Source organism: Stenella coeruleoalba (genome assembly GCF_951394435.1).
Source record: "Stenella coeruleoalba genome assembly, chromosome: 5".
Lineage (NCBI taxonomy): Eukaryota > Metazoa > Chordata > Mammalia > Artiodactyla > Delphinidae > Stenella > Stenella coeruleoalba.
The window spans coordinates 89,497,649-89,524,683 of NC_137150.1; the positions used below are offsets into that span (position 1 = coordinate 89,497,649).

The following is a 27,035-nucleotide window of genomic DNA, read 5'->3' on the forward strand; positions in this document are numbered from 1 at the left end:
GCATATCTGCTTTACTTTTGATTTTTCCATTTATTTTCCCAAAAGGCTTTGCATTTTGGAAGGTTTCATAGCAACTGAGTACCTAGACCATTATCATTGATATGGAGTAGGTGTAGAGCTTCTAGAAATGTATGTATAGTATACATTGATTTTATTTAACAAGCAAATCAAACATTTCAAGCTTTTCAAGCTTTTGAAAATTTTAAAGGCTGACAGAAAGGAAATGGATATTGTTAGTACAAATGACATACAGCTCTCTAAATGTGTTTTGTTTTTACTTTGTTCTCTATTTGTGGTTACTGCTCAGGAAATTTTGTACTTCTTAGTGAAGTAAGGAAAGACTGGATTTTCTTCTATATTAAGACATTAATTTTATGGAGTTACTACATCAGATATACTAGCATATCTCAGGATTCATTTAAAATGGAAGACAGGGCTTCCCTGGTGGTGCAGTGGTTGAGAGTCCGCCTGCTGATGCAGGGGACACGGATTCATGCCCCGGTCCAGGAAGATCCCACATGCCGCGGAGCGGCTGGGCCTGTGAGCCATGGCCGCTGAGCCTGCGCGTCCGGAGCCTGTGCTCCGCGATGGGAGAGGCCACAACAGTGAGAGGCCCGCGTACCGCTAAAAAAAAAAAAAAAAAAAAAAAAAAAAAAAAAATGGAAGACAGCAGAGAGGTTCAATTGAGTAAAATATTTCTTTTGTCTGATAACTGAAAAAATCTGCAATTTGAAATGTGTTTATAACTTTTTGCCTGTGGCATTCTTTTGTGTTATTGCCATTTTTTAACACCTGGTGTGATACATGTCTATTTACTTTTCCTTCTGATAACACTTATTCTTCACTTCTTTCCTTAGAAGATAGAAGTGCTGTTTTATAAAAGTACAATTGTATGGGTTGTAAGTATTCTTGTTAGGCAGCAGAGGGCACTATGGGGCAGAGATTTCACAGGAAAAGGAAAGGTTTCTGAAAGATACTGGGCAAGTGTTCTGGCTTCTGTTGATTGGCAGCTGTCTTGAATTATCCAATGACATGGTCCAAGTTCCGGTTTCATTGAAAAGATCTACAAATGTATATGTAGAAGGGGAAAATAGGCAAATAACGAAAATGACATTTTTCATGTCCTTCAGATAAATAGTTCTTTTCAGAAGAGGGCCAGTATCAAGAAAAAGATTCTTTTTAAAAATTGAGTTATAATTCCCGTATTATAAAATTTATCCTTTTAAGATGCACAGTTTAGTGAGTTTAAACATATTCACAATGTTGTGTGACCATCACGCCTACTTAATTCCAGAACATTTCATTACTCCAAAAAGAAATCCTGTACCCTAAAGTAGCTACTCTCCATTCCTTTCTCTCCTAGCCCCTGGCAACTACAAATCTACTTTCTGTCTCTATGGACTTGCCTATTCTGGACAGTTCATATAAATAAGATCATACAATATATGGCCTTTGTGTCAGGATTCTTTCCCTTACTATAAAGTTTTCAAGCCTCATCCATGTTGTAGCATGCATCAATACTTCATTCCATTTTATGACTAAAAAAGTTCCATTGTATTAATATACCACATTTTGTTTATCCAGTCATCAGCTGATGGACATTTGTGTTTTTTTCATGTTTTGGCCATAATGAATAATGCTACTGGGAACGTTTGTGTACAACGATTTTGTATGAACATACTTTTTATTTCTCTTGGGTGTGTACCTAAGAGTGGAATTTCTGGGTCCTATAGTAACTATGTTTAACTCTTGAGGAGCTGCCAAATGGTTTTCTATAGCAGCTGTACCATTTCATATTCTAGTAGCGTACGAAGGTTCCAATTTCTCCACTTTTTCACCAAAACTCGTTATTGTCTGTCTTTTTGATTATAGCTATTCTAGTGGGTGTGAAGTGGCAGTTCATTGTGGTTTTGATTTGCATTTCTAAGAAATAGAGGCTTTTAAACATTTAGGATTCATGCATTTATTCCCAAACTACAATCTACCTTGCTATATCATTCTAAACAAACCATCCTTCCATCTTTTGGATAGTCTACTGGGCTACAGTGGAATGAATTTTAATAGTGTTTTCCTTGCTCTCTCCCCCTCCCCACTTTCCTCCTTCTCTTTTTCTCTCTCCCTCCCTCCTTCCCTTCTTTTCCTTCCTTTCTTCTGACCAGATGCTGACAAAGCTGCTTTCCTCATGGGCGTTAACTCCTCTGAGCTGGTGAAGGGCTTGATCCATCCTAGAATCAAAGTTGGTAATGAATATGTTACTAGAGGCCAAATTTAGAACAGGTAAGGTATTTCCAGAGCATTACGATTCTATGATCTTGTAGTAATTGTACACATTTCGTATTTGTGTATTTTTCAACTTCTGATGATGTCTGCAACAAGAACTTCTATAAAAAAGTGACTTTGGTAAGTATTCCAAATGTTTTCATCTGTGATGGACACCACAGTAAATGCTCTTGTGTTGAGTCTTTCTAGTCTGAAATATACCATTTTGACAGCTTTCCCTTAGGTAACAAGTCTCTTTGCAGATGCAGACAAGTCCTTTACTTGTTGTGATCAACATCTTTGTTGTCCAGCTAAGAAGTTTTTAAAGCTATTGGTTTCTGACATGAATAAAATTGGCAAATTGACATCTATCACCTATTTGGAATATTGACTTTTTAGGCAATCAGACACATTCATTAAGAGTTTCAGAACATATGCTGAAGTTAGCATTTGATTTGAAGAGAGGGGAAAAATGAGACCAGAAGTGAGAGATGGAAGGTCATATAGGTTTTATTCAGTATTCAGGAGAATGTTTTAACTATAGAATAACAAGTGCTCTGAGGACTGCTGATCCTGAGGCTTTGCAATAAACAGTCCCAGAGCTGCCAGGTAATGAGACCATCTAAGTATGCTAGTGCATTTCAAAATAATAATTTACATCTGTTATGTGTTAGTCAGTATGAGGTAGGCCATGCTGCAGTAATACACACACAGTAAAATCTCAGTGACAATAAAGTAGGCATTTATTTCTTACTCATACCAAGTCCAATACAGATTGGACCACCTTCTTCAATTTTGTACTTAGGCAATCTGGAATGCAAGGCCTCCCATGTTGCTGCACAGGGGAAAAGATTTGTGAAGAAAATACACCCACTTTAAATGCTTAGGGCTAGAAGTGATATCACCTTTACTAATATTCTATTGGTGAGAATTAGTCGAATTCTCTCCTTAGCTACAAGGGGCTCAGAAATGTAGTCTTTCTGGAAAGAAGAAGTGGTTTGATCACATATAATATATATAAAGCATTCATATTATCTCCTTCCATTCCTACAACAATACTCAGAGTTAAGTAGGGCAGGGATACTTAACTTATGTTTTTTCCAGTTGAGGAAACCAAGGCTTAGGGAACATAAATAACATTCCAAAGGACATACAGCTAGTATTCAGGTGACGCTTAGACTGTCTTACTCTGTATACATCTTAAATCTGAAAATGAGATAGACAAATGTGGAAATTTGTGATAGAAGACAGTTATTTTGACTACAATAAACTCTCTTTCTTTTGGTTTATTAAGGCATCTGGTGTGACTATGTTATTTAAAACAGTTCAACAACTAATCAAAATCAATTTCCTAGTTCAGCTTACTCTATAAATCAATAATTCTTCCTCTACCGTAATACCAATTCTATGGGAATAATTTGCTTACATTTTTGTCCTCTGTAGTAATCAGAGTTTCTTGAGGCCATGGACTGTGTCTAATTCATCTTAATACCTCAGCATCTAGCACAGTGCCCTGCAAGCAGTAGGTGCTCCATAAATGGTTGGGTTTCTTTTTTTTTGCATCTTTATTGGAGTATAATTGCTTTACAATGTTGTGTTAGTTTCTGCTGTATAACAAAGTGAATCAGCTATATGTATACATATATCTCCATATCCTCTCCCTCTTACACCTCTCTCACACCCTCTCTATCCCACCCTTCTAGGTGGTCACAAAACACTGAGCTGATCTCCCTGTGCTATGCAGCTGCTTCCCACTAGCTATCTATTTTACATTTGGTAGTGTATATATGTCAATGCTACCCTATCACTTCATCCCAGCTTCCCCTCCCAACCCCTATGTCCTCAAGTCCATTCTCTGTGTCTGTGTATTTATTCATGTCCTGCTCCTAGGTTCATCAGAACCATTTATTTTTTTTAGATTCCATATATATGTGTTAGCATACAGTATTTGTTTTTCTCTTTCTGACTTACTTCACTATGTATGACAGATTCTAGATCCATCCACCTCACTACAAATAATGCAATTTTGTTTCTTTTTATGGCTGAGTAATATTCCATTGTATATATGTACCACATCTTCTTTATTCATTCATCTGTCGATGGACACTTAGGTTGCTTCCATGTCCTGGCTATTGTAAATAGTGCTGCAATGAACATGGGGGTACATGTCTCTTTTTGAATTATGGTTTACTCAGGGTACATGCCCAGTAGTGGGATTGCTGGGTCGTATGGTAATTCTATTTTTAGTTTTTTAAGGAACCTCCACACTGTTCTCCATGGTGGTTGTATCAATTTACATTCCCACCAACAGTGCAAGAAGGTTCTCTTTTCTCCACACCCCATCCAGCATTTATTGTTTGTAGATTTTTTGACGATGGCCATTCAGACGGGTGTGAGATGATACCTCATTGTAGTTTTGATTTGCATTTCTCTAATGATTAGTGATGTTGAACATCCTTTCATGTGTTTGCTGGCCATATGGATATCTTCTTTGAAGAAATGTCTATTTAGGTCTTCTGCCCATTTTTGGATTGTTTGTTTTTTTGATATTGAGCTGCATGAGCTGCTTGTAAATTTTGGAGATTAATCCTTTGTCAGTTGCTTCATTTGCAAATATTTTCTGCCATTCTGAGGGTTGTCTTTTCGTCTTGTTTATGGTTTCCTTTGCTGTGCAAAAGCTTTTGAGTTTCATTAGGTACCATTTTTTTATTTTTGTTTTTATTTCCATTTCTCTAGGAGTGGGTCAAAAACGATCTTGCTGTGATTTATGTCATAGAGTGTTCTGTGTATGTTTTCCCCTAAGAGATAAACTTGATTTTTAAAAACTGTTTAAATGGAACTTTTCAGTACTAATAGCTCTTGTTTTGAGGAAAATTTTATATTAATTTTAGCAATACTTTCACCTTCACTTGTTTCTCCTCCTGTGAATTTTAAGTAATATTATATTTAATACTTTTTTTCTGTTGGGGTGAACTATAGAGGATAGTTTTTTTCTTCTTCATCATTTTTTTTCTTTTCTTTTTTTTTGGGTTATTTTATATTGTTATTTATTTATTTATTTATTTTTAACATCTTTATTGGGGTATAATTGCTTTACAATGGTGTGTTAGTTTCTGCTTTATAACAAAGTGAATCAGTTATACATATACATATGTTCCCATATCTCTTCCCTCTTGCATCTCCCTCCCTCCCACCCTCCCTATCCCACCCCTCCAGGCGGTCACAAAGCACCGAGCCAATATCCCTGTGCCATGTGGCTGCTTCCCACTAGCTATCTACCTTACGATTGTTAGTGAATATATGTCCATGCCTCTCTCTCGCCCTGTCACAGCTCACCCTTCCCCCTCCCCATATCCTCAAGTCTGTTCTCCAGTAGGTCTGTGTCTTTATTCCTGTCTTACCCCTAGGTTCTTCATGACATTTTTTTCCCCTTAAATTCCATATATATGTGTTAGCATATGGTATTTGTCTTTTTCTTTCTGACTTACTTCACTCTGTATGACAGACTCTAGGTCTATCCACCTCATTACAAATAGCTCAATTTCATTTCTTTTTATGGCTGAGTAATATTCCATTGTATATATGTCCCACATCTTCTTTATCCATTCATCCGATGATGGGCACTTAGGTTGTTTTCATCTCCGGGCTATTGTAAACAGAGCTGCAATGAACATTTTGGTACATGACTCTTTTTGTATTTTGGTTTTCTCAGGGTATATGCCCAGTAGTGGGATTGCTGGGTCATATGGTAGTTCTATTTGTAGTTTTTTTAAGGAACCTCCATACTGTTCTCCATAGTGGCTGAACCAATTCACATTCCCACCAGCAGTGCAAGAGTGTTCCCTTTTCTCCACACCCTCTCCAGCATTTATTGTTTCTAGATTTTTTGATGATGGCCATTCTGACTGGTGTGAGTTGATATCTCATTGTAGTTTTGATTTGCATTTCTCTAATGATTAATGATGTTGAGCATTCTTTCATGTGTTTGTTGGCGGTCTGTATATCTTCTTTGGTGAAATGTCTATTTAGGTCTTCTGCCCATTTTTGGATTGGGTTGTTTGTTTTTTTTGTTATTGAGCTGCATGAGCTGCTTATAAATTTTGGAGATTAATCCTTTGTCAGTTGCTTCATTTGCAAATATTTTCTCTCATTCTGAGGGTTGTCTTTTGGTCTTGTTTATGGTTTCCTTTGCTTTGAAGTTTCAATAGGTCCCGTTTTTTAATTTTTGTTTTTATTTCCATTTCTCTAGGAGGTTCTGATCTGGTCTTTATGATTTATTTCCTTCTGCTAACTTTGGGGTTTTTTTGTTTTGCTTTGTCTAATTGCTTTCGGTGTAAGGTTAGGTTGTTTATTTGAGATGTTTCTTGTTTCTTGAGGTGGGATTGTATTGCTATAAACTTCCCTTTAGAATTGCTTTTGCTGCATCCCATTGGTTTTGGGTCATCGTGTTTTCGTTGTCATTTGTTTCTAGGTATTTTTTGATTTCCTCTTTGATTTCTTCAGTCATCTCTTGGTTCTTTAGTAGCATGTTGTTTAGCCTCCATGTGTTTGTATTTTTTACAGATTTTTTCCTGTAAATGATATCTAGTCTTATAGCATTGTGGTCAGAAAATGTACTTGATATGATTTCAATTTTCTTAAGTTTACCAAGGCTTGATTTGTGACCCAAGATATGATCTATCCTGGAGAATGTTCCATGTGCACTTGAGAAGAAAGTGTATTCTGTTGTTTTTGGATGGAATGTCCTATAAATATCAGTTAAGTCCATGTAGTCTAATGTGTCATTTAAAGCTTGTGTTTCCTTATTTTTTTTCATTTTGGATGATCTGTCCATTGGTGAAAGTGGGGTGTAAAGTCCCCTATTATTATTGTGTTACTGTCAGTTTCCCCTTTTATGGCTGTTAGCATTTGCCTTTTATATTGAGGTGCTCCTTTGTTGGGTTCATAAATATTTACAATTGTTTTATCTTCTTCTTGGATTGATCCCTTGATAATTATGTGGTTTTCTTCTTTGTCTCTTGTTACAGACTTTATTTTAACGTCTATTTTGTCTGATATGAGAACTGCTACTCCAGCTTTCTTTTGATTTCCATTTGCATACAATATCTTTTTCCATCCCCTCACTTTCAGTCTGTGTGTGTCCCTAGGTCTGAAGTGGGTCTCTTGTAGACAGCATATATATGGGCCTTGTTTTTGTATCCTTTCAGCCAGTCTGTTTCTTTTCATTGGAGCATTTAATCCATTTAATTTAAAGTAATTATTGATATGTATGTTCCTATTACCATTTTCTTAATTGTTTCTGGTTTGTTTTTGTAGGTCTTTTTCTTCTCTTGTTTTCCCCCACCTATAGAAGTTCCTTTAGCATTTGTTGTAAAGCTGGTTTGGTGGTGCTGAGTTCTCTTAGCTTTTGCTTGTCTGTAAAGGTTTTAATTTCTCCGTCAAATCTGAATGAGATCCTTGCTATGTAGAGTAATCTTGGTTGTAGAGTTTTCCCTTTCATCACTTTAAATATGTCTTGCCACTCCTTTCTGGCTTGCAGAGTTTCTGCTTAAAGATCAGCTCTTAACCTTATAGGGATTCCCTTGTATGTTATTTGTTGCTTTTCCCTTCCTGCTTTAAATATTTTTTCTTTGTATTTAATTTTTAATAGTTTGATTAATATGTGTTTTGGCATGTTTCTCCTCGGATTTATCCTGTATGGACTCTCTGTGCTTCCTGGACTTGATTGACTATTTCCTTTCCCATGTTAGGGAAGTTTTCAAGTATAATCTCTTCAAATATTTTCTCAGACTCTTTATTTTTCTCTTCTTCTTCTAGGTCCCCTATAATTCAAAAGTTGTTACATTTAATATTGTCCCAGAAATCTCTGAGACTGTTGTCAGTTCTTTTCTCTTTATCTGCTCTGCAGCCGTTATTTCCAGTATTCTATCTTCCAGGTCATTGTCCATTCTTCTGCCTCAGTAATTCTGCTATTGATTCCTTCTAGAGTATTTTTAACTTCATTTATTGTGTTGTTCATCATTGTTTGTGTGCTCTTTAGTTCTTCTAGGTCCTTGTTAAACATTTATTCTATTTTCTCCATTCTATTTCCAAGATTTTGGATCATCTTTACTATCACTACTCTGAATCCTTTTTCAGGTAGACTGTCTATTTCTTCCTCATTTGTTTGGTCTGGTGGGTTTTTACCTTGCTTCTGCATCTGGTGCATATTTCTCTGTCTTTTCATTTTGTTTAACTCACTGTGTTTGCAGTCTCCTTTTTGCAGGCTGCAGGTTCGTAGTTCCTCTTATTTCTCTTGTCTGCCCCCAGTGGGTGAAGTTGTTTCAGTGGGTTGTATAGGTTTCCTGGTGGGGGGGACTGGTTCCTGTCTTCTTTTGGGTGGGGCTGGATCTTGTCTCTTTTGTGGGCAGGGCCGCATCTGGTGTGTTTTGGGGTGTCTTTGAACTTAATATGACTTTAGGCAGCCTGTGTGCTAATGAATGGAGCTGTGTTCCTCTCTTACTAGTTGTTTGGCGTGGGTTTTCCAGCACTGGAGCTTGTTGGCCATTGGGTGGAGCTCAGTCTTAATGTTGAGATGGAGATCTCTGAGAGAGCTCTCACCAATTTATATTATGTGGAGCTGGAAGGACTCTGAAGGTCTCTGGCAGCCCAGTGTCCTGGAATCAGCTCTCCCAACTTGGAGGCTCAGGCCCAACACCCGGCTGGAGCACCATAACCCTGCCAACTGCATGGCATGGAATAAAATGAAGAAAAAAAAAGTGAACAGACAGAACCCCAAAACAAATGGTAAAAGCAAAACTAAATTGACAAAATCACACAAAAAAACATACACACACACACACACTCACAAAAAGAGAAAAAAAAAAGGAAGAGAGAAACCAAACCAGTAAACAAACCCACCAATGAAAACAAGCACTAAAAACTAAGCTAAGATAAACATAAAACCAAAAACGAATCAAACGCAGTAAGAAAACCCCAAGGCTACAGTTGCTCCCAATTCCATCGCCTCAATTTTGGGACATTTGTTGTCTATTCAGGTACTCCACAGATGTAGGGTTTATCAAGCTGATTGCGGGGATTTAATCTGCTGCTCTTGAGGCTGCACAGAGAAACTTCCCTTTCTCTACTTTGTTTGCACAGCTTCTGGGGTTCAGCTTTGGTTTTGGCCCCACCTCTGCGTGTAGGCCGCTCTCAGGCGGCCTCTCTTCCCCACCCAGAGAGGAGGCTGTTAAAGCTGTGGCTGATTAGGGCTCTCTTACTCCCTCAGTCTAGTTAGAGGGAGGAGTATGGTAGTCATAATTGGAATGCGGGGCATGCCTGCAGTGGCAGAGACTGGCATGATGTTGCAACAGCCTGAGGTGCACCATGTGTTCTTCCAGGGAAGGTGGCCCTAGATCATGGGACCCTGGCAGTGGCGGGCTGCACAGCCTTCTGGAGGGGTGTGGGTAGTGACCTGTGCTTGCACACAGGATTCTTGGTGGCAGTGGCGGCAGTAATAGAGGTCTTTGCCTGCCTCTGGGGTCCAAGATGTTAGCCATTGGTCATGCCTGTCTCTGGAGCTCACTTAGGCGGTGCTCTGCCATCTGTGGGCACATGGAGCAGGAAGCCTCTCTCCTCACACCCCCCAAAACAATGGTCTCTTGACTCTCCATCAGGTCCAGACTTTTTCTTGGACTCCCTCCTGGCTAGCTGTAGTGCACTAGCCCCCTTCAGGCTGTCTTCATGCAGCCAACCCCAGTCCACTCCCTAGGGTCTGACCTCTGAAGCTCAAGCCTCAGCTCCCAGCTCTCACCTGCCCCAGTGGGTGAGCAGACAACCGTCTCAATCTGGTGAGTGCTGGTTGGCACTGATCCTCTGTGTGGGAATCTCTCTGCTTTGCCCTCTGCACCCCTGTTGCTGTGTTGTCTTCTGTGGCTCCAAAGCTTCCCACCCCCATCCACACCAGTGAAGGGACTTCCTAGTGTGTGGAAGCTTTTCCTCCTTCACAGCTCCCTCCCAGAGGTTCAGGTCCTGTTCCTATTCTTTTATCTCTGTGTTTTCTTTTTTCTTTTGCCCTACCCAGATATGTGGGGATTTTCTTGCCTTTTGGGAAGTCTGAGGTCTTCTGCCAGCATTCAGTAGGTGTTCTGTAGGAGTTGTTCCACATGTAGATGTATTTTTGATGTATTTGTGGGGAGGAAGGTGATCTCCACGTCTTATTCCTCTGCTGTCTTCAAGGTCTGCCTATGTTTCTTTTTTGCAGAGGTGTATGTTAGCCATTCTGTACTTCCTATGTATTCTAGACAGCTCTGGCTTGATATTTCACCAAGCTGAAAATGACTTCTGGTTTGGGAACTTGACACACCATTGAGATCAAATTGAAATCATTTTCCAGCATTACATCCCTGTACAGACTTTTCTGAGCAAGGTTCAACAGTTGGCACTCCTCCCTGCCAAAGTCTACAGTTACATCCTTGAAAGACACTGATCCCTGACTGTTCTTCACGGACATCAGAGACACCTCTTCACTCAGCCCCTGGAAGCTCCCTGTGCTCACCAGCCCCTCACCCACACTCTTTCAAGACAGTGGCCATCTAATCACAGCCATAAATGTTAAAATAAAATATTGAGCTGATGTTGAACCATACTCAGCAGGACAAGTAGCTAAGCTATTTCTTGGTAGTGAGGTTATAGGTGTTTGGCAGCTTCTTGCCTTTTAAGACATTCGCCACCACATGCCTGCATGACATGCTATGATTATAGAAGAGGACTTGCTCTGTGTAAAACTAATGAACCCATAGGAGGACTGAAATCAAACCTTCGTCTCTTTAATATTGTGTTCTCAGGGACTGAGTTACTACCCCAGCCTCTACTATAATGGAATCAGTGAAGCAAGCTAATATATTATTATTCAACAGTAAAAGAAAAGAAACCCTCATCCTCCATCCTCTCCCTCCCTCCCCGACTCTCCCTCTTGCTCATGCACTCTCTCTATTTCTCTCTCTCTCTTCTTCCATCTCCTGGAGACAAAGCAAGAAAGCACACTGTAAGGCTTTTCTTTTCTTAGGAATTGTACTGACTTTATAGAGACAATTGTCATGGCTAAGAATAGAGATGTATATGCTGTTGATGACAATTGCAAAAGATGGCAAAAATTCTTGCAGTGTTAACACGCTATACAAAATTTAGTTCTAGCTCTAATGCTAACTAACTCTTGGACTTTGGTCAAATACTCCATCTCTCTGAGCACCCATGAAGAAGTTAAATTCTTCTGTGTGTCTTAGTGGTGGGGTGATTGGCATCTAAAGGGGATAATTCTTTGTGTATGAGCATGTCCACACATTGTAGGAGGCTTTGCATTCCTGCTCCAAGGTGCTAAATACCAGTAATACTCTCAGTCACTATAACAATGGAAAAATGCCCACACTGTTTCCAAATGCCCCCCACCCTTAGGGGGAGGCACCATCCCGAGTTGAGAGACACTATACGTGATTATCAGGAAGTAAGGTTCTTCAGGCCTAGTATTTTATGACTCCAGGAGAGTTCTGACTGTGCTGATCAGAAATAAGTTATTTTACTTTAAAAAGATTAATAATGATCAAACAATAATAATAATAAGAGGCATTGAATGTTCACTATGGGTGCTATGCTATATGCTTTGTATGGATAGCTTATTTAATCTAACAGCAAGCCTGCAAAATTGATCTTATTTACATTTCCATTTTATAGTTAAAGACAGTGAACCTTAGAACGATTAACTGCTCAAGGCAACATGGGTAATAAATACTGGATTGAGGGTGAGGAAGTGATAAAAGTGGAAAAGGGATGGGAAAGGGGGAACTAATATTTATTGGATGCTAAGTGTCAAATGTTGTGCTATGTATATTTACATCCACTGTCTCATTGAACCTCTCCCAACAACCATGAGACAAGAATATTTTAATATTGTTATTTTACAGATGAGAAAGTGAGGGATCAAGGTGGTTAAAAATATGGCTATTTGACTCCACTTCTTTTCAGTTTTGTTTTTTTCTGTCATATACTCTCGAACCCCAAGTAATCAAAGTCTTCTGTGAGGTTATTTTGAAAAGAGCTCAGACATAGGTCCATTTAGTCCCTGAAAAGTGGGCATGTAGATTTTCCTGCCTCTGTCGTCCTTCATTGGACAGAAAGTGATGAAAATGATTAATTGGTGAGCAGTATATTGGATTATCAGTTTTATTAATTGATTCAGCACATATCATACCATCCATTTCTTCCTCTGGTACAACTTCAGGCTTTCTTCCTGTTTTTTGCTACTCTCCACCCATGGCCAGTTTCTCTCCCACTCCTACTTCTCAAGTATTTAGGGAATTAAAAGGGAGTGAGCAAGTTAGTCATGTTCTTTTTAACTTTCAAAGTGACTGCTATAGACAGAGAGTGATTCCTCGGTGCTCCGGAGGATAAAAATCATTCCTGGTGCTTTATTTGTGCGGGTGTGCTCTTGACGCCAATAATAAAAAACTGTGATGCCATCGGCTTATGGATTACTGTGGAAATGACTCAAGATAACTGATCAGGGAGTGAGTGACTCATAACTAAATCACTACCAGACACAAACTGGCTCCTGCTGTGTTCACTCTCCTGGGCAGCTAAAGGATGGATGCAATAGGCCTATTTTAAATGTTAAGTCGTTGGAGCACATTCTGCTTCCAGGCTTGGAGACTGTCCAGCTGAAAGTCACTCCTACTTGGAGTCTATCAGAAACCTGCTACTACAGCAGTGCCTTTGCATCACGGCAACAGGATCTGCATCTGTACAGCAGCAGCAGGCACAGAGGTTGGAGCTCTCCCTAGTAGGTTATGAGAGAGCTTTTGCCACACACCTCCAGGGAGGGGAAATGCAGCCTGAGTTTTATAGTAGGAGAATCTGAGTCAGAATGATGCACTAAATTGCCATTCTCCCTGCACAGAGTTGAGAACGGCCCTGGGAATTAATATAATAAAGAAAGTGGAAGCTGAGGCTGGAAAGAATCTTTAAGAGCATAATTCAGGTGAAGAGACTGCAGCCCAGGGAGGTTAGGTCACTTGCCAAAGGTTATACAATTTATTAGCAACAGCAGCAGAAGGACGAGGGCTGGGGATTCGAGATTCCTAACATACTCTACCAGTATTTTTCAAACTTTATGGTGTGTAGGAGTCAGAGGGGATTGTGTTAGAGTAAAAATTCTGGTTTATAGGTCTGGGATGGGGGGAGACCCTCAAGATGGTGGAGGATTAAGACGTGGAGATCACCTTCCTCTCCAAAATTACATCAGAAATACATCTACATGTGGAACAACTCCTACAGAACACCTAATGAACGCTGGCAGAAGACATCAGACTTTCCAAAAGCCATGTGGCTGACAGGGTCTTGGTTCCCCAGCTGGGTGTCAGGCCCGTGCCTCTGAGGTGGGAGAGCTGAGTTCAGGACATTGGTCCACCAGAGACCTCTCAGCTCCATGTAATATCAAATGGCGAAAGCTCTCCCAGAGATCTCCATCTCAACACTAAGACCTAGCTCCACTCAACAACCGGCAAGCTACAGTGCTGGACACCCTATGCAAAACAATGAGAAAGACAGGAACACAACCCCACCCCTTAGGAGAGAGGCTGCCTAAAATCATAAGGTCACAGCCACCCTGAAACACACAGCCAGACGTGGTGCTGCCCACCAGAAAGACAAAATCTAGCCTCATCCACCAGAAGACAGGCACTAGTCCCCTTGACCAGGGAGCCTACACAACCCACTGAACAAACCTTAGCCACTGGGGGCAGACACCAAAAACAACTAGAACTATGAAACTGCAGCCTGTGAAAAGGAGACTGCAAACACAGTAAGTTAAGCAAAATGAGAAGACAGAGAAACACACAGGAGATAAAGGAGCAAGGTAAAAACCCACCAGACCAAACAAATGAAGAGGAAATAGGCAGTCTACCTGAAAAAGAATTCAGAGTAGTGATAGTAAAGATGATCCAAAATCTTGGAAATAGAATGGAGAAAAAACGAGAAACGTTTAACAAGGACTTAGAAGAACTAAAGAGCAAACAAACAATGATGAACATTATTGAATAAATGAAGTTAAAAATTCTCTAGAAAGAATCAATAGCAGAATAACCGAGGCAGAAGAATGGATAAGTGACCAGGAAGATAAAATAGTGGAAATAATTACTGTAGAGCAGAATAAAGAAAAGGGAATGAAAAGAATTGAGGACAGTCTTGGACACCACTGCGACAACATTAAACACACCAACATTCGAATTATAGGGGTCCCAGAAGAAGAAGGGAAAAAGAAATATACTGAGAAAATGTTTGAAGATATTATAGTTGAAAACTTCCCTAATATGGGAAAGGAAATAGTCAATCAATTCCAGGAAGTGCAGAGAGTCCCATACAGGAGAAATCCAAGGAGAAACATGTCAAGACACATATTAATCAAACTACTGAAAATTAAATACAAAGAAAAAATATTAAAAGCAGCAAGGGAAAACAACAAATAATATACAAGGGAATCCCCATAAGGTTAACAGCTGATCTTAGAGCAGAAACTCTGCAAACCAAAAGGGAGTGGCAAGACATATTTAAAGTGGTGAAAGGGAAAAACTTATAACCAAGATTACTCTACCCAGCAAGGATCTCATTCAGATTTGACGGAGAAATTAAAACCTTTATAGACAAGCAAAGGCTAAGAGAATTCAGCACCACCAAAGAAGCTTTACAACAAATTTTAAAAGAACTTCTCTAGGCAGGAAACACAAGAGAAGGAAAAGACCTACAATAACAAACTCAAAACAATTAAGAAAATGGTAATAGGAACATACATATCGATGATTACCTTAAATGTAAATAGATTAAATGCTCCCACCAAAAGACATAGACTAGCTGAATGGATACAAAAACAAGATCCGTACATAGGCTGTCTACACGAGACCCAATTCAGACCTAGGGACACATGCAGACCAAAAGTGAGGGGATGGAAAAAGATATTCCATTCTCTAGTAGGTCTGCATCTTTATTTCCATCCTGCCCCTAGGTTCTTCATGATCATTTTTTTTTAATAGATTCCGTATATATATGGAATATATATATATATATATATATATATATATATATACATTTTTCTCTTTCTGACTTAATTCACTCTGTATGACAGACTCTAGGTCCATCCACTTCACTACAAATAACTCAATTTCATTTCTTTTTATGGCTGAGTAATATTCCATTGTATATATGTTCACATCTTCTTTATCTATTCATCTGTTGATAGACACTTAGGTTGCTTCCATGTCATGCCTATTGTAATGCCTAAGGAGGCATTGTCTCCTTAGGCAGGTTTATTCCTAGGTACTTTATTCTTTTTGTTGCAGTGGTAAATGGGAGTGTTTCCTTAATTTCTCTTTCAGATTTTTCATCATTAATATATAGGAATGCAAGAGATTTTTGTGCATTAATTTTATATCCTGCTACTTTACCAAATTCATTTATTAGCTCTAGTAGTTTTGTGGTAGCATCTTTAGGATTCTGTATTTATAGTGTCATGTCATCTGCAAACAGTGACAGCTTTACTTCTTCTTTTCTGATTTGGATTCCTTTTGTTTCTTTTTCTTCTCTGATTGCTGTGGCTAAAACTTCCAAAACAATGTTGAATAATAGTGGTGAGAATGGACAACCTTGTCTTGTTGCTGATCTTAGAGGAAATGGTTTCAGTTTTTCACCATTGAGAATAATGTTGGCTGTGGATTTGTCATATATGGCATTTATTATGTTGAGGTAAGTCAAGTTCCCTCTTTGCCTACTTTCTGGAGGATTTTTATCATAAATGGGTGTTGAAGTTTGTTGAAGGCTTTTTCTGCATCTATTGAGATGATCATATGGTTTTTATTCTTCAATTTTTAATGTGGTTTATCACACTGATTGATTTGCATATGTTGAAGACTCCTTGCATTCCTGGGATAAACTGCACTTGATCATGGTGTATGATCCTTTTAATGTGCTGTTGGATTCTGTTTGCTAGTATTTTGTTGAGGATTTTTGCTTCTATGTTCATCAGTGATATTGGCCTGTAGTTTTCTTGTTTGTGACATCTTTGTCTGGTTTTGTTATCAGGGTGATGGTGGCCTTGTAGAATGAGTTTGGGGTTTGTTCCTCCCTCTGCTATATTTTGGAAGAGTTTGAGAAGGATAGGTGTTAGCTCTTCTCTAAATGTTTGGTAGAATTTGCCTGTGAAGCCATCTGGTCCTGGGTTTTTATCTGTTGAAAGATTTTTAATCACAGTCTCAATTTCAGTCCTTGTGATTGGTGTGTTTATAGTTTCTATTTCTTCCTTGTTCAGTCTCAGATGGTTGTGCTTTTCTAAGAATTTGTCCATGTCTTTTAGGTCATCCATTTTTTTGGCATAGAGTTGCTTGTAGTAATGTCTCATGATCCTTTGTATTTCTGCAGTGTCAGTTGTTACTTCTCCTTTTTTATTTCTAATGCTGGTGATTTGAGCCTTCTTCCTTTTTTTCTTGAGGAATCTGACCAATGGTTTATCAATTTTATCTTCACAAAGAACCAGCTTTTAGTTTTACTGATCTTTGCCATTGTTTCCCTTGTTTCTCTTTCAGTTATTTCTGATCTGATCTTTATGACTTCCTTCCTTCTGCCAACTTCAGGGTTTTTTGGTTCCTCTTTCTCTAATTGCTTTAGGTGTAAGTTTAGGTTGTTTATTTGAGATTCCTCCTGTTTCTTAAGGTAGGACTCTATTGCCATAAACTTCCATCTTAGAACTGCCTTTGCTGCATCCCACAGGTTTTGGATTGTTGTGGTTTCATTGTCATTTGTTTATAAGTATTTTTTTATTTCCTCTTTGATTTCTTCAGTGATCTCTTGGTTATTAAGTAGTGTATTGTTTACCCTCCATGTGTTTGTATTTTTTACCGATTTTTTCCTGTAATTGATATCTGGTTTCATAGTGTTGTGGTCAGAAAAGATACTTGATATGATTTCAATTTTCTTAAGTTTACCAAGGCTTGATTTGTGACCCAAGATATGGTCTATTCTGGAGAATGTTCCATGAGCACTTGAGAAGAAAGTGTATTCTGTTGTTTTTAGATGGAATGTCCTATAAATATCAATTAAGTCCATCTTGTTTAATGTATCATTTAAAGCTTGTGTTTGCTTATTTATTTTCCTTTTGGTTGATCTGTCCATTGGTGAAAGTGGGGTGTTAAAGTCCCCTACTATGATTGTGTTACTGTCATTTTCCCCTTTTTTGGCTGTTAGCATTTGCCTTATATATTGTGGTGCTCCTTTGTTGGGTTCATAAATATTTACAATTGTTATATCTTCTTCTCCAATTGGTCCCTTGATCATTATTTAGTGTCCTTCTTTGTCTCTTGTAATAGTCTTTGTGTTAAAGTCTATTTTGTCTGATATGATTGCTACTCCAGCTTTCTTTTGATTTCCGTTTGCATGGAATATCTTTTTCCATCCCCTCACTTTTAGTTTGTATGTGTCCCTAGGTCTGACATGGGTCTCGTGTAGACAGCCTATGTATGGGCCTTGTTTTTGTATCCATTCAGCCAGTCTATGTCTTTTGGTAGGAGCATTTAATCCATTTACATTTAAGGTAATTATCGATATGTATGTTCCTATTACCATTTTCTTAATTGTTTTGAGTTTGTTATTGTAGGTCTTTTCCTTTTCTTGTGTTTCCTGCCTAGAGAAGTTCTTTTAGAATTTGTTGTAAAGCTTCTTTGGTGGTGCTGAATTCTCTTAGCTTTTGCTTGTCTGTAAAGGTTTTAATTTCTCTGTCAAATCTGAATGAGATCCTTGCTGGGTAGAGTAATCTTGGTTGTAGTTTTTTCCCTTTCATCATTTTAAATATGTCCTGCCCCTGCCTTCTGGCCTGCAGAGTTTCTGCTCTAAGATCAGCTGTTAACCTTATGGGGATTTCTTGTATGGTATTTGTTGTTTGTCCCTTGCTGCTTTTAATATTTTTTCTTTGTATTTAATTTTCAGTAGTTTGATTAATATGTGTCTTGGCGTGTTTCTCCTTGGTTTTATCCTGTATGGGACTCTCTGCACTTCCTGGACTTAACTAATTACTTCCTTTCCCATGTTAGGGAAGCTTTCAACTATAATCTCTTCAAATATTTTCTCAGTCCCTTTCTTTTTCTCTTCTTCTTCTGGGACCCCTATAATTCAAATACTGGTGCGTTTTATGTTGTCCCAGAGGTCTGTGAGACTGTCCTCTATTATCTTCATTCTTTTTTCTTCATTCTGCTCTGCAGCAGTTATTTCCACTATTTTGTCTTCCAGGTCACTTATCCATTCTTCTGCCTCAGTTTTTCTGCTACTGATTCCTTCTAGAGAAGTTTTAAGTTCATTTATTGTGTTGTTCATCATTGTTTGTTTGCTCTTTCGTTCTTCTAGGTCCTTGTTAAAAGTTTCTTGTATATTCTCCATTCTATTTCCAAGATTTTGGATTATCTCCACTATCATTACTCTGAATTCTTTTTCAGGTAGACTGCCTATTTCCTCTTCATTTGTTCGGTCTGGTGGGTTTTTACCTTGCTCCTTCATCTGCTTTGTGTTTCTTTGTATTCACATTTTGCTTCACTTACTGTGTTTGGGGTCTACTTTTCGCAGGCTGAAGGTTTGTAGTTCCTGTTGTTTTTGGTGTCTGCCCCCAGTGGCTAAGGTTGGTTCAGTGGATTATGTAGGCTTCCTGGTGGAGGGGTCTAGTGCCTTTGTTCTGATAGATGAGACTGGATCTTGTCTTTCTGGTTGGCAGGTCTGCGTCTGGTGGTGTGTTTTGTGGTGTCTGTGACCTTAATATTATTTTAGGGAGGCTCTCTGCTAATGGGTGGCTTGTGTTCCTGTCTTGCTAGTTGTTTTTCATAGGATGTCCAGCACTGTAGCTTGCTGTTCATTGAGTGGATCTGGGTCTTGATGTTGAAAATGAGATCTGTGGGAGATTTTCACCCTTTGATATTACGTGGAGCTGGGAGGTCTCTGGTGGACGAATGTCCTGAACTTGGCTCTCCCACCTCAGAGGCACAAATCTGACACCTAGCCAGAGCACCAAGATGCTGTCATCCACACAGCTCAGAATAAAAGGGAGAAAACAGAAGGAAAGAATGAGAAAAATAAAACAAAGTTATTAAAATAAAAAATAATTATTAAATATAAAAAAATTTAAAAAGTAATAAAAAATAAGAAAGAAAGAAGAAAGCAACCAAAGCAAAAAACAAATCCACCAATTACAAGCGCTAAAAACTATACTAAAAAAAAAAGAAAGAAAAATTTGATGGACAGAACCCTAGGACACATGGTAAAAGCAAAGCTATACAGACAAAATCACACACAGAAGCATACACATACACACTCACAAAAAGAGAAAAAGGGAAAAAAAAAATATATATATCATTGCTCCCAAACTCCACCTCCTCAATTTGGGTTGATTCGTTGTCTATTAGGGTATTCCACAGATGCAGGGTGCATCAAGTTGATTGTGGAGATTTAATCCGCTGCTCCTGAGGCTGCTGGGAGAAATTTCCCTCTCTTTTCTTTGTTCGCACAGCTCCCGGGGTTCAGCTTTGGATTTGGACCCACCTCTGTGGTAGGTCACCGAAGGCGTCTGTTGTTCGCTCAGACAGGACGGGGTTAAAGGAGCCGCTGATGCGGGGGCTCTGGCTCATTCAGGGCAGGGGAAGGGAGGGGCACGGAGTGCGGGGCGAGCCTGCGGCGGCAGAGGCCAGCGTGACGTTGCACAAGCCTGAGGTTCCCCGTACGTTCTCCCGGGGAAGTTGTCCCTGGATCACGGGACCCTGGCAGTGGCAGGCTGCACAGGCTCCCGTCTCTGGGGTCCGTGCTGATAGCCGCGGCTCGCACCCGTCTCTGGAGCTCATTTAGGCGGTGCTCTGAATACCCTCTCTTCGCGCACCAGGAAACAAAGAGGGAAGAAAAAGTCTCTTGCCTCTTCGGCACCTCCAGACTTTCCCGGACTCCCTCCCAGCTAGCTGTGGCGCACTAGCCCCCTTCAGGCTTTGTTCACGCAGCCAACCCCAGTCCTCTCCCTGCGCTCCGACCGAAGCCCGAGCCTCAACTCGCAGCCCCTGCCCGCCCCGGTGGGTGAGCAGACAAGCCTCTCGAGCTGGTGAGTGCTGGTTGGCACCAATCCTCTGTGCGGGAATCTCTCCGCTTTGCCCTCTGCAGCCCTGTTGCTGCGCTCTCCTCCGTGGCTCTGAAGCTTCACCCCTGCCTCCTCATGTCCCCACCAGTGAAGGGGCTTCCTAGTGTGTGGAAACCTTTCCTCCTTCACAGTTCCCTCCCACTGGTGCAGGTCCCGTCCCTATTCTTTTGTCTCTGTTTTCCCTTTTTTCTTTTGCCCTACCCAGGTACGTGGGGAGTTTCTTACCTTTTGGGAGGTCTGAGGTCTTCTGCCAGCGTTCAGTAGGTGTTCTGTAGGAGTTGTTCCACGTGTAGATGTATTTCTGATGTATTTGTGGGGAAGAAGGTGATCTCCATGTCTTACTTGTTCGCCATCTTGAAGCTAATCTTCATTGGCATTCTTGACATCGTTGGTTTTGAGATGCTTAATGTAAGTATATTTAGTAAGAATGAAGTCAATGTATATTTACAAGGAGATTAGACTATGTGAATTGAATTTCAGAAAATTTAGTCAAAGCATGGTGAGATTCATTCTGTGCAAACCTGAAGAGTTACTTTGGTTGGAAAAAGCTATTATTAATAGTAGCAAATAACAATAACTATTATTATAATTAATAGTGCTAAGAAATTAATTCAGCCTTAAATAGAGGTAAATAAAGACATCTTTTATGATTTTGAATTGTAGTATCATTAAGTGTTATTTGACTGTCATAATCTTTAGTTTGCAGGTATAGATGAAGGAGGTAAGAATTTAATTGTGCTATTTTTACTTATTGGGTCTACTTGCCAACATATGATAGTGGTTATGGTTTTCTCTTTACATTTTTGCAAGTGGACCTCAATTTTATTTCATTTTTTTATTGAGTTATATTTGACAACTAAAAAATGTATATATTTAAGTAGCACAACTTAATGATTTGGTGCACATATACACTGTGAAATAATCACCACAATTAAGTTAATTAACCATCACCTTCAATAATAACCATTTTCTCAATTTTATTTTTATCTCTTCTTCCTACCTAAACACAGCCTTGAAGTATAACAGCCTTGAAGAAATTTGCATTAATTTTACCATTGAAAATTTACAACAGTTCTTCAGTCAGCACATGCTGGTTTTGAAGCAAGAGGAAAAGAGGAGAGAAGGCATTGACTGGGTGTCCATTGAGTTTGTCCTGGACTTGCAAGCCTGCAAAGATCTCATTGAGAAGGTGATGCGTGTTTTTCTCCTCATCCGTCTTCGTTTAAGGAGACTTGTCCCTGCCTGCCATGTTGATCCATGTCAGGACCCAGGCTCTGTGAAGGGGATGGGAAATAGGGCAGGAGAGCTCTGCACATGTTCTCTTAATGTTCTTTTTTGTGCAGCAACGTGGCATCGTAACTAAACTCTCACGTCAGTTACCTACTCCATCATCTCTAATTCACACTGTCGCTACACATTTGCTGCTTACGCATGACCTCCACTGTTAATAGGTGAGGAAGCTTGTTGAGATGAAAAAGGGTCCTGTTCTTGACTGGAAAAACACAGAGCTGAAAAGATGAACCCTGTAGGGCCTGGCTGATTAACATAAGGTGCATGAGTAGACCCAGAGCAGCTTAACGAAATTTGGCAAATTAGCATGCAAACAAACCATTGCCATAAATCCTCAAGGCCTCTACCTTGAAGGATGTAGTTTGTTCATTTAATTGGACAAGTACCAGTTAGTTTAAGTAATTTATGACAATACTTCATGGCTTATTAGTAAATTAGCTGCAGTGTATGGTTTCTGAATTCGATGATGTTCCTCTACTTTGAACTATTTCCATGTGTTCTGGAAAAGATAAACCAGATTTTCTGGGGAAATTCAGTATGGTTTTTCCTGTGGCTTTGTCCAAGGGAGCAACCATGGTGGGGTGTGAACAGCTACATGCCCTTGTGTCTTGCTATAGCCATGGATTGCAGTGAATTCTGGACACAGGTCTAGGAAGCTATGCTATGCTGTCATATCTGATTCTCAGCAACCCTGTCAGGAAGCGGCAAGGGTGACTGACCTTTCACTGTCCTTTGTGGGGTCCAGATTGTATCAATCACTGTCCCACCCATTTTATGTTAGACTTAGATGAAACTAAATCTTCCTTGATAGTAGCCATTATTCCTAACAGGAGTGGACATCACATTGATTTTTCTTGTTTTATAACCAGTGAACTTCCTGAGGGGAGGACAGGCTGATTAAAAAAATAATGATAATGAACCAGCTTGTGAGCTGATTAAAAATAATGATAATAATGACCTAACCATGATCTGGTAAATATTTGGTGGCATTATTAAAGCTATAGTTTCCTAATTAGAAATGAAACAATAGAACTGGAGCCCCTTCTAGGGGCAGATTTAACTTTGGTCAATTGTCACCTATAATGTCTACTTACTCTGATTATGACAAGATACTGTGTTCAGGCAGGAAGGTGGGATGCAGACATTATTCAGATCCTAATAGCCCTGTGAATGCTACTGATTTGTAGTTGATCTGAAGCCTGTTATCTTATTTATGACAAGGTTATTCTAAATAAGACACTAGCAACCTAGATGTAATTTCCTGTTGTACTTTCTACTGATATGATAAAATGAGAAAAAAGAAACAAAACTGAGCAGATGATAGAAGGAAAAGATAAGTCTTTGTTTTCCTGTGAATGATTTCAAAGGTGTTCAGGTCAGGCAAATGCAGAATACCAAAATGTTTCTTGAAACGATTCTATATTTTGAAAAGATCATTGTGTTTGCTCAGGTACGTGAAGGAAATTTGTAGGAAATATTAATGATCAAACTCACTCCTTGAAACAGAATGCATCATGGGAAGTTTTCAAAGGAGCTAAAATACATCAGTACATGTAATATGTCTTATAGAATGCATCTGTGTGTGTGTATATCAGGAAAAGAGAGATTTTCATACATGTAAGTTTTGTGTTTTTACATGTACAGAAAAGTTTATATCAAACTAAAAAAAAGTATTTTCATACCAACTTTGTTAATTTGGTCTTCAAACATACAGTAATCTTCTATACATATGCAGTGAACAGATCTATTACAGGATTAGCTCACACTTATCTGATTACTTGAAATGTTCTAGTTTGTTTAGAACTTGAGCATCAATAATTTACATATCAAAGTATTAACATTGATTACATTTATGGTTTTACATTAGGTATTGGTAAAGAGATTATTTTTATTATTTTTTAAAACAAATACATCCAAAATTATATATTTAAAAACTGTTGCCCCTTCAATGCGTCACCTTGAGAGGCTACGTCCTTCTTCCAACAATTCAGCCCTTTTGGAAAAAGTCCCTCATGGGACAGGGATTGGGATAAATTGTTAGATTGTTACTATCTTTGAGAGAAAATTAACTTTAATACTGATCATCTTAACTGTTTTCGAGTCCAAACTTTATTACCAACTTTGTCACATTTTTCACCTTATTTGTCTGACTTGACCCAAATAACTTGTGATTGTTTCTATGCAATGATCCATGGTCAGACAACAGGATGTTTCCACATGCCAATAGTCAAAGGTGTCAGATATCCCATAGAAGTTTCTAAAATATTTAAATCCTGGTAGCATCCTGGCAATGACTGTTGTTGTCTCCCAAGTAGAGTTCTTTGGATATGCTAATTCTGGTGTTTTTATTATAAAATGAACCACATTAATATCTAGTTAGTTATCCCTTGTATGCACATAAATATTTTCTTTAAACATATAACATTGTGTTTTTTGGCTCACAACTCTTACTTTCTGCCTAACTATTGCCCACAGCAAAGCAGCCCAGGTCCCACAGCTTGAACCTGTATGTCTTAGTGTTCGCCTATCAATCAATTCCTTAACAGAAATTTGCTGAGGACCTAGATTTTAGTCACCTCAGGGCCTACTATGCTAAGGGTTGTGAGAAACACAAACCAGAGACATCATCCTGGCACTCAAGGTACTGAGGATATAATTGCAAAGATGTCTTAAGACCAAAATTTTACTAGTTTCCAAAGTTTAACAAGTAAATGTATTTAGCAACTACTTGTTTTGATCACTTCCTCCTCACTCCACTGCTGAGAGAGGGATTCCTATCCTAGGGTTATGGGAATGGCTGAACATATGACCCCTGACACTGGACAGATGAGATTGACAGCAGCTTATAAGTCACATATACTCACAGCCTGGGGGAGGAGGACACTGCCTGCCATGTGAGGTCACATGGAAGTTACACTTGGGAGCAGAATGAAAAAGCGAGAGCTGTGGGAGCCGGGCTTTGTAGTAATAATAGGGTGAGGTGACACTGATTCCCACTGGAGGATGTGATTGTCTTGTTTGAATATGGGCTTGTGGGTAACTGAAATCCCTTGCTCAAGAATAAGCAGGCTCGGGACTTCCCTGTTGGCGCAGTGGTTAAGAATCCACCTGCCAATGCAGGGGACACGGGTTGGAGCCCTGGTCCGGGAAGATCCCACATGCCCGCAGAGCAACTAAGCCCGTGCACCACAACTACTGAGCCTGCGCTCTAGAGCCCATGAGACACAACTACTGAGCCCGTGTGCCACAACTACTGAAGTCTGCACGCCTAGAGCCCGTGCTCCGCAACAAGAGAAGCCACTGCAATGAGAAGCTGGTGCACCACAGCGAAGAGTAGCCCCCGCTCGCTGCAACTAGAGAAAGCCCGTGTGCAGCAACAAAGATCCAATGCAGCCAAAAATAAATAAATAAATAAAATTTAAAAAAAAAAGAAGAAGCAGGCTCTGTGCCTGTTCCCATGATAAAGAATGTTGCATGGCTGGAGGACCTAACCCACTGTAGAACATGGGGAAGGGAACCCCTGATCAGGTCATTTGAGGCGTTCCTGGTGTTCCCCTGATGTCAAAGCCCACAAAATATTGGACCTTAATTTTAGGCCTAATACTACATTACTATTTATAAAACTTTGAATGAAATGCTGTGGAAAACTTAAGCATTTGTTAAAAATAGCCCTTGCCCTTAGGATGTATGCAGTCAAATAGGATATTTGTAAGTCTAATAAATGTAGAAATATGTGTCAGGATAAATGCAGTAAAGGCACAGAGAAAGGCCCACAGAGCTCAGAAGAGCAGAGGTCACCTCTGCCTGCAGGAATCTAGGAAGGCCTGCTGGGAAGGGGGGTAAATTTTCAGCTGGGTCTGAAGAAATGGATATAATTTCAGCAGGTGAAAAGAGGAAGATAGTGAGCATGTGAAGGGACAGGCAAGAGCAAAGCCTTAGAGACAGGAAAGCAATGGACACATTTCAAAATCTGCTTAGAGCTCAGAGTATACAGACCGAAATATCTAGAAGTAAAAAAGGAGGGTCAGGCTGTGAAGGGATCTTAATGAATTTTGACAGTTTTTTAGGCAATGGGGAGCCAGAGAAGTTTACACATCGGGCAATGGGGCAGTCAGAGATGCTTGGGTTTAATCTGGTGGGTTTATGTATGGGGTCTGGGATGGGAGGAAAGCTAGAGTTAGGGCAATTAAGAATCTATTACAGCAGGTGAGGAATAGAGGCCCTGAATCAGGACAGCAGACATGGAAATAATAAGAAAGTAACAGTTGTAAAAGGAGAGGAAGGCAGAATTGATAAGATTTGAAGAAGGAGAGGTTACAGCATTAATGTTCAGAGTCAGGGCAACTGACTTAGACCATATACTGTGTGCTAGAAGACAACTGATGCTACGGGACAGAACACAATTACTTTTTTTCCTGACCTATTTGGAAATTAATTTGCTAGAAGCCCTCAAATTTATTAGGGGTTTTATACTTCCTAAGCATTGGAGAAATAGAGAAGACCCTGAAGAAATAGCGTTTTTTCCCTCCTCAGTGGTTTAATTGTTATGTTTTGAGCTGTGACATCTACTTGCTTTGCATAAAACATCCATTCATCTCCAAACAGAAGATGGCTTCATTGGTGTCCCAGGGACACGATGGTCCTCATGTATGGAAGGTGGCTCTGCTGGAGATGGGGGCTGCTGCTCCCTGTGAGGCTTTGCCACATCCCTCTTGTTAACAGGCACCATCCCAGGAGATGCTTACATTTTTAAATGATTCATTCTAGTGTTCACTGAAGGTTGACTATTTCTGTGGTAGGAAAATAATGCAATACAAGATGGAGTCCACACCTCTAAGACCCTGTACCGGTGACTCAATTGTTTAGTTTTATCAGGTTCTCCTTCCTCCTGCTTGTTCTTCTCCACATTTCTCACTTTGCCAAGAACTTGCAAGGTCAGTGCCGCCAGGAGCAAGACTTTGCATATTTACTCACTGCATCATCCCCCACCTGGATGCTTGGGAAGAAAGAAGATGTGCCAGAGCCCTTCAGTACAAGAGTTATTGATGGAATGTCATTCAATACATTTTCTATAAAGTGCAGATTCTAAGTCTATGAGACTAGACAAAAGAGGTAGAAAACCATAGTCCGTATATTAGAATGATAGACTCAGGTGGATAAAAAACATGTTCTTCAAGAATGTAATAATCCAAATTAGACCCATTCGTATGCTCCAGTGGCATAATTTTGAACAAAGGATTCTAAACCACAAAAAAATTTTCTTTTCATATATCACCCAGCCAGAGCCTTGACTCGGAGTTGGTGTGTTCCT

The 27,035-nt window shown here is 39.5% G+C and overlaps 1 protein-coding gene across 1 annotated transcript in view; it reads left to right on the forward strand.

Annotated features, from left to right (window-relative positions):
• Positions 1-27,035, forward strand: part of MYH15 (myosin heavy chain 15) — a gene marked incomplete at its 5' end in the record, with an annotated part of 164,466 nt that overhangs the window by 39,696 nt on the left and 97,735 nt on the right. The window contains 4 exon segments of the mRNA XM_079921437.1: positions 2,160-2,264; positions 2,267-2,277; positions 12,870-13,056; positions 21,445-21,623. Of these exon segments, the coding sequence (XP_079777563.1) occupies positions 2,160-2,264; positions 2,267-2,277; positions 12,870-13,056; positions 21,445-21,623 (482 nt within the window).